General features: G+C 38.9%; 1 protein-coding gene across 1 annotated transcript; it reads left to right on the plus strand.

The window, feature by feature from the left end:
* Window positions 1-256: 256 nt before the first annotated feature.
* Window positions 257-14,907, plus strand: LOC108673084 (the record flags this gene model as incomplete). The annotated part of the gene is made up of 9 exons (XM_047880793.1): window positions 257-804; window positions 1,173-1,819; window positions 3,401-3,501; window positions 3,678-4,503; window positions 4,997-5,187; window positions 5,692-5,936; window positions 6,638-6,834; window positions 6,995-7,154; window positions 14,845-14,907. Coding segments are annotated over exons 1-9 (2,521 nt in total), but the record flags the coding sequence as incomplete, so codon positions are not given.
* Between the last annotated feature and the right edge of the window lie 284 nt (window positions 14,908-15,191).

Here is a 15,191-nt window from a genome sequence, read left to right on the forward strand (position 1 = left end):
TGTATTGCACATTTAATGCCTCTGTACCAAACATTCAATTTATTGGAACCTAATACACACTAAAGGCAACAAGTTTATATACCAATTTGTCATTCATAGTACATTTATACTAAACCATGAATAACAATACCTCAATATAAATTAAAGACTGCCACTCAATATATTTAAATATATGAAAAAAAATCGAAAAAATAAAAAAATCATGATTTTTTTTATAAAAAAATCAAGTGATTTAATCACGTGATTTAATCATTTTGATTTAATCATTGCCAACCCTGTTTGCTTTACATCTTTTGTTGGGCCATTGTTGATGCCTGACCTGGGACTTGTAGGTATATTCTTCATAATTGAATTGGTGTGCATACATAGTAAAATCTGTGGTACTTTGCAATGATTATTTTACTCATCTGTAAACATACACATGATTGTACAAGCTTCCTTTTATGCTCAGCCCTTACTTTTGGCAGTTTTACTTGCATATTCACAGGATTTTATAATGGGTGACTCTGTCTTTCATGGCTATAATGCATAGGCCATCTATATGTTGTTGCTATTTCTGTGCAGGGGGAGCTGATGGTATGAGACTCAAGTTTTGATGTGATATGTTATCACAATAAATATTTAGCAATCTTTTCTTCTTTGTTGTTATTTCTTCTTATAAATTTCTTACAAATAAGATATACATATAGTCCTTAGCATTATTTCTTTTATAAATGGCTCGAGTGCAACAGAAGAAGTGCAAGAACAGCCAACAGACCTACACTTCGCGTTCTGCAATCACTCATCGGAAAGATGACAAAAGCAGTTAGTTCAAAAATTAGAGCCTATTCCACTTGTATTTGTTCACAGTTGACATGGATTGTTGTTGTGAAGATAATTAGTAATATTTTTAAAAATCCTGAAAAAGTAATCAAACAATTAATTGTATTATATATATGCATAGAGTATATAAACTAATAATTTTACTCAAATTTAAATACAAATTGATAAATATGACCTAATTGAACCTTCTTACATTTCATTAATCCCACTTCATTCATTTTTCTAATGCAGTGTTAATTTTCTGGTAATAGAATACATAAATAAGCATTTATGTAGGTGGAATGATCTCTTATCTAATTTAGTGCTGTCTCTATATGATGTTTATTTATATGTGAGCTAATCTATTTCAGCTCGCGATGGGCCACAAGGTTCTGCATTTGGCAGGGGCCAGAGCAAGAAGAATTTGGTAATGCTGAAAAATGAGGTTCTGAAATGCATGCCTTCAGGAGAAAATGTTAAAGAGGAAGATAACTCAGTTCAGGAAAAGAAGCCTAATGTGGAACCTGACTGCACTCAAGATCTTGTTGAAAGTATTACAGGAGATAGCACCTCAACTGGTCTCAAAACAGTTCACACTCCAGCCGAGACTTTACTCACCTGCTCTAATATAATATCTACTGACAAATGGATCTCTTCACCATTATTTATTTTTAGTAGGGGTGCTGATGGCAGCACTCAAAAACGACTGATTTCCAATTCAGGAGATGGTTCCTTAATTCAGAAACTTACTGATGCCAGAAAAAACGGGACTCCAGCGCGAGTTTGTACTGGTGCTAAAATAGTGAGAAGAAAGTGCTTGAGTTTGCAAGTTAAGAGAGATATCCAATTGGTATCATCACGGCCAAATAAAGTACAATGCCTGCCAGGATCTGATGTCTCTGAATGTGAAGCAATGAAACCTCCAGCCAAAAAGCGAGCTATCAGAAAACCATCTGCTGCAGTGGTGGCCAAGAGACATTCACATCCCAAACTTCCTATTGGAAGCAGAATAAAACAGGTAAGGTCTCATTGGTGCTTCATCTAGTCTTGTAGTTACTTATTTCTTGTAGCCTTTTTGACTTGCACATACTCACTCATTTGAATAAATACAGTTGGAGCTTATATACATGAGATTGACAAAATACGGAAAACACCTGAGAGATCTAGAAGATATATTTTAGTATGTTGTAGGCCCACCACTTGCAGCAATTACAGCCTCATTTCTATAAGGTATTGATTCATACAAATTGTGATTGTTTTTGAAAAAAATTTCAACCCATTCTTTGGTTAAAACACCCTCCAGCTCCTTTAGAGACGATGGCAGCGGGATTATACTTCATACTTACATCCCTAAAATTGACGGTAAATGCTCGGGAATATTTAGGTCAGGTGATTGTGGTGGCCAAATGAGATGTGCACCTTCATTAAAATGTTTCTTGTGCCATTTTTAACAAGTTCAGCTGTATGGATTGCAGCATTATCATCTTGAAAAATAGTGTTCATCTCTGGAAACAGTGCTTGAACCATTGGGTGAACTTGGTTCTCCAAAATTCCTAAATAGTCATGGCTGTTGAAACTTCCATGAATAGAAATCATTTATCCACCTGATTTCCAAGAAATATCAACCCAGGTCATCACAGATCCCCCACCATGTTTTATAGTTGGGATGAAATGACTTTTGGCTGTCTCCTTGCATAAACTTGGCCAGATGTTGGAAATAAGGTAAACAATGGCTTGTCAGAGAAAATCATGTTTTTCCATTGCTTGGGGACCATTGCTGGAGGTTTTTACACCACTCTAAATGCTTTGAAGAAATTATATTTGAAATCAGAGGTTTTCTAATTGCAGCTCTTCTGTAGAATCCTGATCTGTGCAGCTCCTGGCAGACAATCTTTATGGAAACTGGGTTTTCTATACTGTGTCCATTGAGGTCTGCAGTTATTTTAATAGTTGTGGTCTTTTGATTGTCCTTCACAATTCAATTTAGGTACAAACGGCCTCTTTCACACAACTTTATTTTCAGCCAGACCTGTGCTTTACTGAGGACTTTTTTCCTTCTCTTTTGAAAGCTGTTATTGCTCTTGAGACAGTACCTCTAGAAACGTCAATTATTTGGGAAGTTTCGGTCACACTAGCACCTGCCAGACGGGCACCAACAATTTGGCCTCTTTGAAAGACTGAGAGGTTTGCCATTTATAGGTTAGGTTATAGACACTAAAATGTACTTGAAATATCTGTGCAAGGATGAAATATCAATTAGCAGCAACAATAAAATGTAAAAATATGTCATGTTTTCATTCTTTATAACATGTTCAAAATGTCAGGCATTTTCCTTATTTGGTCCAACTCCTGTATATACCTAGCTTTAGGATTTCTTAACACTTACTTGTTCCAGCAAAATTAATTCTATTGCGGCAATGGCAAGAATCAACTATACATGCTCCATTTGATGATATTATATAGTTATAAAAAATAGATATTATTGATTCAACCACCATTTAAGTTGATTTTAATTAATTAATTTTTAATTTTTAATTAATTTAAAATTAATTAATTTAATTTTTCTTACAATCAGCATACCGTTGGTTGTCTACCCCAGTTCCCTGCTGATGAGTCCACGCAGGAACTGCCTGGGGACAGCTCTGCTGCTGCAAACCAGCCCATCACAAGCTTCTCTGGCATTTCCCTAGCTGATGCAAGGTGATAATGTGCTGTACTTAAGCCTAATTTCTTCCTCTTTTTAAAGTTAAAATTTTTAAGAAACATTCTAATTTTCCATGCTTTTTCCTTCTGTTAGACTTGTATTTGCTTGGAACTCCGTTATCTATTGTAGGTATTGAAGCAAGATTTAAATACTTTCAATGCTTGCATTTCAGGGCAATAGCCAGCTCAACACCTTGCAAGGCATCTGATGATCTCAAGGAATTTCTGAAGGAGCACTCTCAGCCGACCACAGACTTGGGCAGCACCACTCCAACTAAGGCACACCCTAGAGTTATGGGAGACAACATCAGCCTCTTTAGAGTGACATCTGAAGCCTCTCTAACTGAAGACTCTAATGAAGCCAGCAGCCCTGCAAGCTTGCGTCTCAGAAGAACTAGTTCTAGTTCCACACTGTCACCCTCTAACTCAAGTTTTACATTATGTCCCAATGCCTCCAATACCAGTGACCTGACAAACCTGTGCAATGATCTTTCTCTTGCGGCTGTCACGCATGAACTTCCTACCAATTTCTGTTGTTTGCAACCATACATAGTGTGCAGCACCGATGATGTGCTGCGCACTGGTGATATCAGCGGCACTGAAGAAAGGCTACTGCATGATGAAAGTAGTAGCGATTGTGAAACTAGCCTTGATTCTGTCCAGAAAATGACCATCATTGACTCAAAAGGTATGCCGTCAATTCTCTTTGAAAATAATTGCCGCCATGTTTCTCTCATAATTGACGACGACATCAACCTGCCAACCTCTGAAGATCAAAAGTTTGATGGAACCAATAAATCTCAGGAGGATATACTGTCACTATCAGCACAGTATCTTTGTACAAGTCTTACTGCTGAACTGCAAAGTGTATCTTCAGATGGAAGCATAAAGCTGGTGTTGGTGAAGCAGCCTGAGCATGAGCATCGAGCGCGGTATGCAACTGAAGGCTCTAGAGGAGCAGTCAAAGACCGTGAAGGATCTGGTCATCCAATCATTGAGGTTTGTAGACCTTATTGTCCGAGCTGATCCCAATAACTTGATGATCTTCAGTCCTTTAGTTGCTTTCCAAGTGTGTCAAGCTCTTGCCATTGCTATTTTAATTTTTTCTTAGTTAATTTTTGGCATTCGCATTTTTGAAATCAAACTGAAGCACCAGAAAGTTGATTTAAACCTACTATTGCTTAGAGTTCTATTAAAGATCTTTTTGCATATTATTGATCAAATTTAAATAAAATAAACACCTGTACTGGTGCAAGGCTGCAAAGAGCCCTGCATGGGGCAAGTGTTTGTTGAGAGCAACAACATTGGTCGCCAGTGTGGCTGCATGTCTATTATTCATAAATTAGCATGAGCAAGTATTAAATTGGTACTATTTCTACTTGTGCAAGGAGCCTTGTGTGGTGCAAGTGTTTTGTGGGGAGCGACAGTAATGGCCGCATGTACATTATTCAATAAATTAATATAAATGGCTAATAAATCACCTCCTCTACAGGTGCTTGGCTGCAAGGAGCCCTGTGTGGTGCAAGTGTTTCTGGCGACTGAAAGCGGGCCTGTAAAGCCGCAACTTCATTTACAGGCATGTCAGGTGGCCAGCAAGACGATCAGCAATATCACGGAGACCAATATACGTGGCACGACTGTCATCCAGGTGCCTCTCTCGCAGACCACCAACATGAGACTTGTGTACGAATATTACTACTCTAATGCTTAATAGAAATAAGAAAGAAATAAAAGTAATAGAAATAACATTTAACTTCATTGTGTTCGGTGTTTTCATTTTTTTAGCGCATTTTCTCATTTATGGAAAAAATGCCCTATTGTGCTAGTCATGTCTGTCTGTCCGTCCGTGACTTCACGTTTTTGTCAATTTTGAGAAAATGTGCTCTCTGTAACTCACTGCAGTGAGTACTGAGTTATATTTTTAATAAATATCATTTTAGCAAATTTTGACATTTCTTTTTGTCGTGCACTATTGCTTCTCTGTATCCATGATTTCTAGATGTTAGGGATTTTTAGCCTATTCAAAAGGGCCTACTGCATGTTCATTTAACACCTGTCCCAACAACTCTTTTCCATGTCAACATCAATTGGTACTATTCATGAAAACCACACGATTTTCATCTAAACTACAGGGTTTACAGCTAGACCACATATAAACTCCACATCAAAGTTGCAATTGGTTTGTAGGTGTGACTGTGTAGGCATCCTGAGAAAACGTAAGGTGGATGTGACGCAGCGTCTTCTGAAAAAACCCTCCAACAAGTTGGCTCCTAAGGGCAAAAATGGCAAAAAACTCTCCAGCAAGTGCGCTCCTACGGGCATAAATGGCAAGAAGAAACCAGCGAAGGTTCGGATGGTCTTCAGAGCCATCGTGCGGCTGGAGAATGGGTCCTTTGAGGTCCTTCAGATAGCAAGTCAACCCATCATCTGCAGTGAGTTCATTACCTGCATTAATACTGACAATATGGGTCAACCATGGGTAAACAATTACAGTAGAGTATATGAACAAATTTCTTTTTTTGATGCACTAATTAGATTGAATGTTGATGTGCCCTACAAATTATGAAAATCTTTCAAAACTACAAAGCTTCACTCAAATTTATTGACCTAGGAGATCTGACCTGATCATCGAGAGATTGTCTAAAGGAAAACCATTAAACAATTTATTTCATGGTATATGACGGAGTTTGGAACTGAATGCCTCCTGGTATCACGTGTATTATCTATGGTATGTGTGACCGTTTAATTGTCTATTAGTGCGGACTCTCATAGTCGGATCCTCTTCTTTCAGCAAACTACTTTTTCTCTTCAGCCACAGGCTCGATTGTGTCAGTGCATTATATCCATCAAAATGTAATGCATGGGTCCTACCTAAATTTTTTTATGTTCCTTATTCCTATAGTCCTCATATTTCCATCAAAGTCTGGAATTCATTAGGTAGCTTAAAGTCGAAGTGTTCAGGGGCCATACTTTCAAAAATCGCTAAGTGAACGTAAGTACTCACGCTCAATTTTCTTCTCCGTGATTGGTGGATTTTACTTAAAAGGCCGTCAATGATTGGTTCATGAACATACGATCTCTTAACTTTTTTGAAAGTATGGGCCCTGGTTTATTGATGGTACGATTTGTGCAGCTCAGTCCCCTGGAACGCCTGATATCACCCGCACGTCTGTAACGCGGTGCTCGGTGTCTGGCGGGTCTGAGATGTTCATTATCGGCAAGAACTTCCAAAAAAACGCCTCAGTCGTCTTCAATGAACTGAGTGGCGACAACTCCAGCCACGTTGTCTGGTCAGCGACGGTCTCACCAGAAACTGGTACCTTTAGTCAGGTGAGAAGCTTGGTCATCTTTATCACTTCCAATCTATGTATTTTTTAGTTCAAAAGAATTTATATTTGTGTGTTTCAGTAATGGTATTTCTGCTCATTGCTTTTGATTAATTTTATTGTGAACCTTACGTAATATTGATTACCAATCTGTTTCACATCAGCATCATCTGATCTGCCATGTGCCACCGTACACTGGGCCGAGCATCAGCAGCTCTACAATAAAAGTTTTGCTCAAGGTTGTTTCGGGCACAAAGTCTTCAGACCCGCACACCTTCACTTACACCAGAGAGCCGAGCGTCGAGCAGCTCTCATCTGCTACTGGTAAGGCCCCTTCTTTCAATCCTAATGCCTGCTTAGGCTCCAACTCTTCTTCCTTTGCTCGTAATGTGCAATGCAATTCTGCTTCTCATTTCTGTACGCTTTTGATAACAAATGTACTGGTAATTATACTGTTTTTTTTTTTTTGTGCATAATTGCAGAGCTGGAAACTGCGTTGCACATGCGCTTGTCTTTGAGTGGTTGATGAAATCAATGTTTGCATATCATTGGTGTATGTGGGAGTTAACAATGCCATTACGTTTGATCGCAACTAACTTTCTGATTCTTAATCAGATGTTGAATCTCCTTGTCCTCCTCCCTAACGTCAACCACTAACGACAGCCCGAGTACTATCCTTCAGCTATGAGTTCACTTCGCTTGCACAGTGTCTCTGACGTGAGAAGCATTGCCTATAGATGACTCAAATCCTGCTTGCAAACTGTGCAATTCTAAGCCAATGACCACGAAATGCTAATGATCCTTCAAAGCTAAGCAGCACACATTGCTTAATGAGCACTGTTTAAGGGGAAGACAACTCTCATTAGCCCCGTGGCAGAGTGCTTACCACACCTGCTGCTGCGCTGCCCCTGCCTAGAACTGTTGATGTCTTCCGGAGCAATTCACTCTGACTAATAAATAGTAATAATTCACATCGTCTTGGAAATTCTAGCTTCCAAGTAGGTTTTCATGTTTTTTTTGCAAAATTTACATGTTCGGGAGAGATTTCAATGCATCAAATCCCCCCAACTTGGGATCTTGAAATGCATTTAAGATCCCACTAATGTTTGCATAAAAATCATAACAATTTTTACCTAGAAAATGTTGGCAGAAAGTCTCAGGTTGTGCCTAGGATGAACCATTTGACGTTGTGGATTATGAAATCAAATTCCAGTTGAAGACACAAGTTATTTCGATGTTTTCAGTTTGAAAATTTATTAAATACAATGACCTATAAGCTCAACGGCACAATCAACCGTTCTTTGCAACGCACATTGCTCCTTTTGTTAATTAAATTTCATTCAGAAAGATTTTTTTTACACATTTCAGAATTGAAGTTCATTCTCTTTATTTTGAAAACAAATTTTTCCTCAAAAATTTTCTCAAATTGCTATTGTAATGATCCAGTCCATTTCCTGACAATACTAATTCTAGGGGAAGATGTCCTAGTTTTTTAATTCAGTAAATGCATCATTTTATGCGTCAAATTGGCCATGTTTGTATATATATATTTTTTTTTCTTGACAAAGTTAACTTTTTTGAGTAAACATGAAGCTTTCAAATTTTGAGACACTTGTGAAAGACTTTTACTTTTTGGAGCGACGTTAGTGTTTTGATTTAAGTTTTTAATAATTGTTTGTTTTTTATCCAATGCCTCTTGATTTCTTTTTTCTTCTAAACTTGTAATAATAAGGGGTTTTTCTTACTCAAAACTGATTTGTTTCAACAAAAAGATGTTTATCATGAAGAAGAAAATCAAGTTCATTTTCAGTATAGGAATTTATGTCAACTGACGTGATATTGTTCATGAATGACAGCCTGTACAAGTTTAGTTAGCATAACATATGTGCAGGTCTTGGTAATATTTACGTTAGTATTAAAGAACAAGACGCGTTCTCAGTATCACTGATAGGGAATAGGCTCTTCCCTTGCACACCGTTTACTTCTCTACCTTCTTGAATAAGTTACAAGAATCCCAAACGTGCAAAGATCATCGTGTTCCGGTAAATTGCGTTGGACTCTGACATGGGTGTGCCGTTACTGCAGCTCCTGGAAAAATGTTCTTTCATTAATCTGTTAATCTACATGTGATTTTATGTAGCTTGTTCTACTGGCTGCTTCGTCAAGATACAAATGCGTCGAACTTGGTCATCTTCTTCCGGCGTTATCTCTACAGTTGTGTGTAAGTCTGGATGAACCTTGAGATCACGAGTCGAGTTCTTAACAATTCTGTATTTTCTCGCAACGGCATGAGGGGAATTGCTTGGTATTAGTCGCGGAATTTTCGTTCAAATGGAGCCATTGTTGCATAAAATATTTTGTGACACAGAGGATAACTTGGACACAGAATTTCATTCTTGTGATCCGAGTAATGGTCGAATTGATCGTCGCTCTGCTATCGAACGAACTCCTGTTGCTGTTGAAGTGATTGCCATATGTGAAGTGATTAGGACGTTTGCTTTTGTCGCATCTTTCTTTTTGTCTGAACCCAAATTAAAATGCAAGAGATTTTTGATGCTATGTGGATTGTTTTGTGCTACCGTCGTCTACTGAAGATTATCTCCAAGATTTCTGTATGAGAAGAAGTGATCGTCATGCATTAAGGTGAGAATTTAACTATTGAGTTAACATCCGACATGTCATGAGTCACTGCAATGCTACCTTAATACGAAGACCGTTTCATTTCTACATGTATCTGATGAGCAATGTGCCCCTAGCCTAATGGCTCCTTCTTATTGCTTGTTTTTAAATGTTGTTGACAAACAAGCAATAGAATTTAGTCACGTGTCCTATCAGTGAATGAAACCAAAGTGTCCAGCTCCTAAGTAATGTCGGTCGAGTGCATCGTTTGATTCTTGATTGTCAATATACAAAATTATTTCAAATGCCCGATTAAAATTTCCTGTTCATGTCCAACAGATGATGGATATAAACCCAGTAAATTTGATTCATTATTCAAATTTGATGAAGCCTCGCGACACTCAAGGGTCCGACAAACAAACGTTTGGAATTAATTTATTTTTCTTAATATTCAGCGCTTGGTTGAGACGATGTACGGAATTAGTTGCAATAATAATTTCGTTCAGCGGCACATTGTAGTTACGGGCAAATCTTGACCTGATCTCGACGAGAGCGTTGGTTTCGTTTGCTGACAGAACACCGAGTAGAGTAAACGCGCGAGTGTTGTGTGTGTTGTGAGGTCAGAGGCTCTGATGTTTTACCGTCGTGAGGTGCCGCACCTTCGCCTCATAATCCACGTCTTCCAAAAAGTAATAGATATTTAGTTTTCATAAACACTAGTTGGCTTTTCAAAATACATCATGTATTTCATGTTGTGAAATTCAATTCAAATAAATTAAATTATGGAAAAGACTGAAATGGAATGCATTTGTATCATTACTGCAATTTTTCCGTGTCTCTGATTACTTAACGCTGTAACAAACATTAGCTACTTGAAGAAAAATTGATGAATATTATTTGTTGTGTGTAAAATTCATATTGAAGTCGTGAGGCATTGAGACCTAGAAGCGCACCCTTAGCCTTCCAAAAGACATCTGTGACAACCGGCATGCGAGTGTGTGTGAGAAACATAGTTTGGGATGCTAATGGTGGCGGTGTGTGGTATACCTTTTAGCAGCCATCCCAAGCAATGGTGCTTCTCTTCAGTCGCCACGTCTTCCGGACACTTGGCGTGCGTCTCGACCGGTCTCTCTTCTGTCGTAAGTCATGTTCATAATTTATATACTATACTTGTCAACATCTCTTGAGAATTACACTGCGTTCACTTGTCTTACAATTCCCAATTATTTCACAGCCTTTACTTTTTGTATTATGACTCTTGGCACCCTTAGAGTTACTTTCTTGAGTACAAACCATCTTGAATACAAACCATCTTGAAGATGGAAGGTTTCGAGAAAGCTATTCAAGACCATCGAGCTTCTGTAGGAGAGTTAAGCCTGCGTTATTGAAACCCATGCCCACTTTATGAGAGCTTTTAGCATAGCAGTTTCTTTGCAGCTGTCATAGTTATGTCCATTTTTTCCTCTTACGATGGATCTTCTAATAAGTCAATCGGACCTGCTTGACGTCACGAGTAAACGAATTCTCTGATTATTTACCTCCCATTCTTCTATTTAATTCAAGTGGTTGTTTCGTTTACTAGTCTGAGTAATACTTTCTTGCTATATTCATTCAGTCTGGAGTTTTGGTACTGCTTTATTAATTTATATTTTGTGTTGTCTTGAACTATTTTCTTAGCATTCGTAAACAGAACGTTAAAGGAACGCTCATCTTAATATTCCACGCGCCTGCCTTGTCTTGCTCAACCATCTCTCCGCTTCTGTCTGTGTTCATTTGAGTTATTGCTTCTCCTCAATAACTCAGAAGCCATTATACTCGCTATAAAACATTAATGTATAGTCCAATTGATCTAACACCGTTAACAGATATCTTAACACATATTTTAAACTTAAAACACTACGATTTAATGTTGTTTTCTTTCGCGCGAAATTGACAATCGATAAGTTGCTTCCGCCTTGTCTTTTTATCACTAAAATATTTGGTATTTCCCAGTTTATTGGACATTCTCTTTATGTGCAATTTATTACAATTGTAATTTTAATTTTGTGGCTACATCACAATTCTGTTTGAATGCGCAAGTGCGTGTTTACTGTAACATTATAGCCTCAAGATATTAATTACGTGACCATAGCTTCGTGTCGTATAGAATACTAAAAGTGGCGGACACTAAGACCTATACTATATATAATTAGACCTAATACGATATGAACACACATCTTCATATCTTTGTCAGATCCACAAATTCAGATTCTACTCCACTACACTACTCCTTTCCACTAAACAGTTCGATTAGGCTAGTTCAGGTTCTAAACAGTTTCACCAGATTAGGTTCTAAACAGTTCCACCAGTTCGAACTTTGAACCAGTTCTACAAGTTCAGGTTTACTAAAAGGTTCGGTTCGAATCAATTCCAGCAGGTCAGGGTCTAACAAGTTCCTGTTCTAGCCAGTTTCATCCGATCAAGTTCTAACCAGTTAAGGTTCTAAAAAGTTCAGCTGCTCTATACACCGCCTCTTGTATCTCTTCTCTTCAACTGTGAAATCATTCACTACGTTTAAGCTTTTGGGACCGAGTTATCAATGTGTCTGTCGAGTGATAATCTTGGGCCATCCTCATGCAGACCTTGAAATGTACGATAATTGATTCGTACTGAGATCGACCGTCAAGGTTGAACTAATACAAGGTTGACCCACGTTCATCTCAGCCATGCGGATGTCGTGTATTGTTCCGCCTGTGACGTCACTTGTAGCTCAAAATGTAAATATTGCTCCATGAACTCTATTCAACAAGTCGCGTTTTTGAACTTTTACAAAAATTTACCTCTTCCTCTGAAACAGTGTTCAGTGTCAACTAGTCATGCTAAACATATTGCCGGTGTCTAAGTGCAGTTATTTCGTGCGGTTAATAAGGTAAATGAAAAATAAACGACCAACCGAGTGGACTGACTTCAAATGGATGTTAATTGCGACCATTAGGCTGAACGTCATAAAAAGTGAAGTGCCCGTCTAAAATATCACGTTTTTGTCAAGCAAGTATTCGTGCGTCTGATTTTTTGCCGTTTTTATTTTCCACCCTGATGCTTGTTAGCTTTCAAGTTTATAACCGATATAAAATGACCCTACGGTGAAAGAGCTAGTCGTATATCGATTTGTAATTTTGAGGAGATGCATCAAAAAGTTAAAAACAAAGAATAATATCAATCAAAGAGATGCTAAGTCCACTCACCTGACGAAAACGCAATGTGTTGCGGACTTACGGTAGGTGTTTCAGACGGATGATCAGTGAAGTGGCAGCCTTTCGCAGTTTAGCGAGACAGGAAGTTGATCGGTCAGCCTCCGGAGATTTTATTTTCAGATTATTTATTTTCCGTACGACAGAATTAGTTCGCAATTATGGACAAATATCTACAAAATTTGGAATGGTAATTTTTTTTAAATATAGTTCAAAGGGCAGGGTGGCCCAGTGTTTAAAGATCAGAGTAACAAGATTGGAGCCGAGAGGTGCGGGTTCGATCCCAGCTCTGCATGTGTGCCAGTTTCTGGTCAGAATCGGCGAGGAGGCCGGGAGGTTAGGCACAACAGAATAAGGGCAGCGAGTTAAGAGTTCGAGACCGTAACAAACTGTAAATGTTTTGTGATTTTAAGAATCGGCGACAGGCCAACGGCCTAATAAATGCTGAAACCGCTATATAAAACAGACACTTTTAACACGTGTTTAATCACACTCACGACATTTGTTAACGTTTTTCGATACTTGTGACATTACAGTGAAGATGTGCAGAACTGTCAAAATTTCACAAAGCGTGGGTCAACCTTATATTGTTCAACCATGGACCAAGTGGATGCGCATGGCAACAGAAATGGTAATGAGCGACTTCTTTCTTGACGGAATTTGATTCGCATTTTTTACGTCTATCAAGTCACTTGCTTCCAGTTAGCACACTAAACGTTTTCTGTATTTAATATACATATAAATTTACTAAGTCGCTGATGATTGGGCTATGACAGGCGACAGCCTGTGTCTAATTGATGCTTTGTCAAAATAATTCACGCAATTATTTGCTTCTGGAAACCAGCGCAGTCGTTTTACTAACACTCGGAAGACTAAAATATGGTGGAGGCGCAGCCAAGGGCTACATATTAACTCTTGAATAAGTTCTAGAGTAAACGCCCAGCCTCAGCAAGCAATAACTACATTCAGCCTCAGGGCCATAAGCTGCAAAATACGTTGTAACACTGTAATCTAGACCAGTGAATCACTAGTTCCACGTGAATCACTAGTTAAATATAATAATGCCGTCGGTCTTCAGTCAATACCTCAGCATGCATACTCATGAGCAAGCAGTTCTGCATCCGGCCTCACCTTCTCCCGCCTAACCTCTGTTGGCCTAACCTATTCACGCTACCCTGACTCACAACATCCCTGCAACCAATGATATCCAATGATTGATGATATCCTCTGCCTGTTCACTTGCCCCGCCTAGCTACTGCCTGCAGCCAATGAGGTTAGGTTAAGTCCGCTCAGGTTCATTTTGCAAGAAGTGTTGCGACGTGACGTGGTTAGACCGGAGAAGGTGCAGTTGGATCATGCTTGGCTCAGCTTAGCATGCTTAAGAGATCATCAGGAACTTGTGACATCGTAAGGATCTTGTGACCCTCCTGTAGTCTTCGGGTCAAAATGACAAGGGTTTCTGACCGACCCTATGGCCGGAAAGCATAAGTCAAATATCGGAAACGAAGACAAAAAGAGAGTTAATGTTGTGGACATACGGTACTGTAGCTTTAAGCACTTGATTTCATAGACCGAAATGCCTTCTAGCGTTCTTGCTCACGGGAAGGAATATGAGCTAAAGTGTAAAGTTGGTCAATGTTCGCCACCGGCATGCGCTTCAATATTGCGCCCAACCTTTTCCCCCCGTATTCTATATGATTTAGGAACTATTGAATGTGATTCCTCCAAGTACTCTACATGCCGCTTCAAATCGTGTTCATAATACTGACTGCCAGCCATGAACGGCTCGGACTGCCAGGTGATAACTTGGAATTGTGTTTTTTTTCAGTCTTGGTTTCTCAACTAGTTACCACTGGTGACGCTGGCGAGTTCATCGCTGCCTTGCGTCGCCACGAAGTTGTCACGTCTCTGTTTACTATTTCAGACTTTCGTTCGAGAAGTTGTGTTCTCTGCGATGTTATTCGTCTTTAATTGTTGTTTATAATCTGGTTTGACGTTCTCCCTCCTGTGGTAACTGGCCTCGACGTTTGGCGACATTTTGGGCTGTCAGACGCGCTCAGTTTCACTTGATACCAGCGGTCATAATTCGTTCTTTTCGGTGTCAATTTTACGTGTGATGGCGCGATGTCCATTCTCTTATTAATATAACTTCTCTTTGTTAACAGACTTATCACCGGACTTGCTTTCGTCTCCCAAGTTGAAGATTCTGCTAGCTAGCCTTCATGGAGGTAAACTATACAAGTGCTGCATGTATTTTCAAATTATTGATTGAATTAATTAAATAACTCCTCTCTAATTCTATTTGAATTGTTCCAAGCGGAATCCTTGTTTGAATTGTTCCAAGAGGCAGCATAAGGAATGGAATCCTTAGGCTGCCAAGGAAATGTTGGTTTCATGGACGCTTGGTTCGTGCTTAGATCGACCAAGTTTATACGTATTGCAACGACGATATAATACTAAGAGGCTGTTACGTTCTGTTGATTAAACTTGTGCGTGTTATGAATATCTTAAT

Source organism: Hyalella azteca, unplaced genomic scaffold (assembly GCF_000764305.2).
Source record: "Hyalella azteca isolate HAZT.00-mixed unplaced genomic scaffold, Hazt_2.0.2 contig6289, whole genome shotgun sequence".
NCBI classification, from domain to species: domain Eukaryota; kingdom Metazoa; phylum Arthropoda; class Malacostraca; order Amphipoda; family Hyalellidae; genus Hyalella; species Hyalella azteca.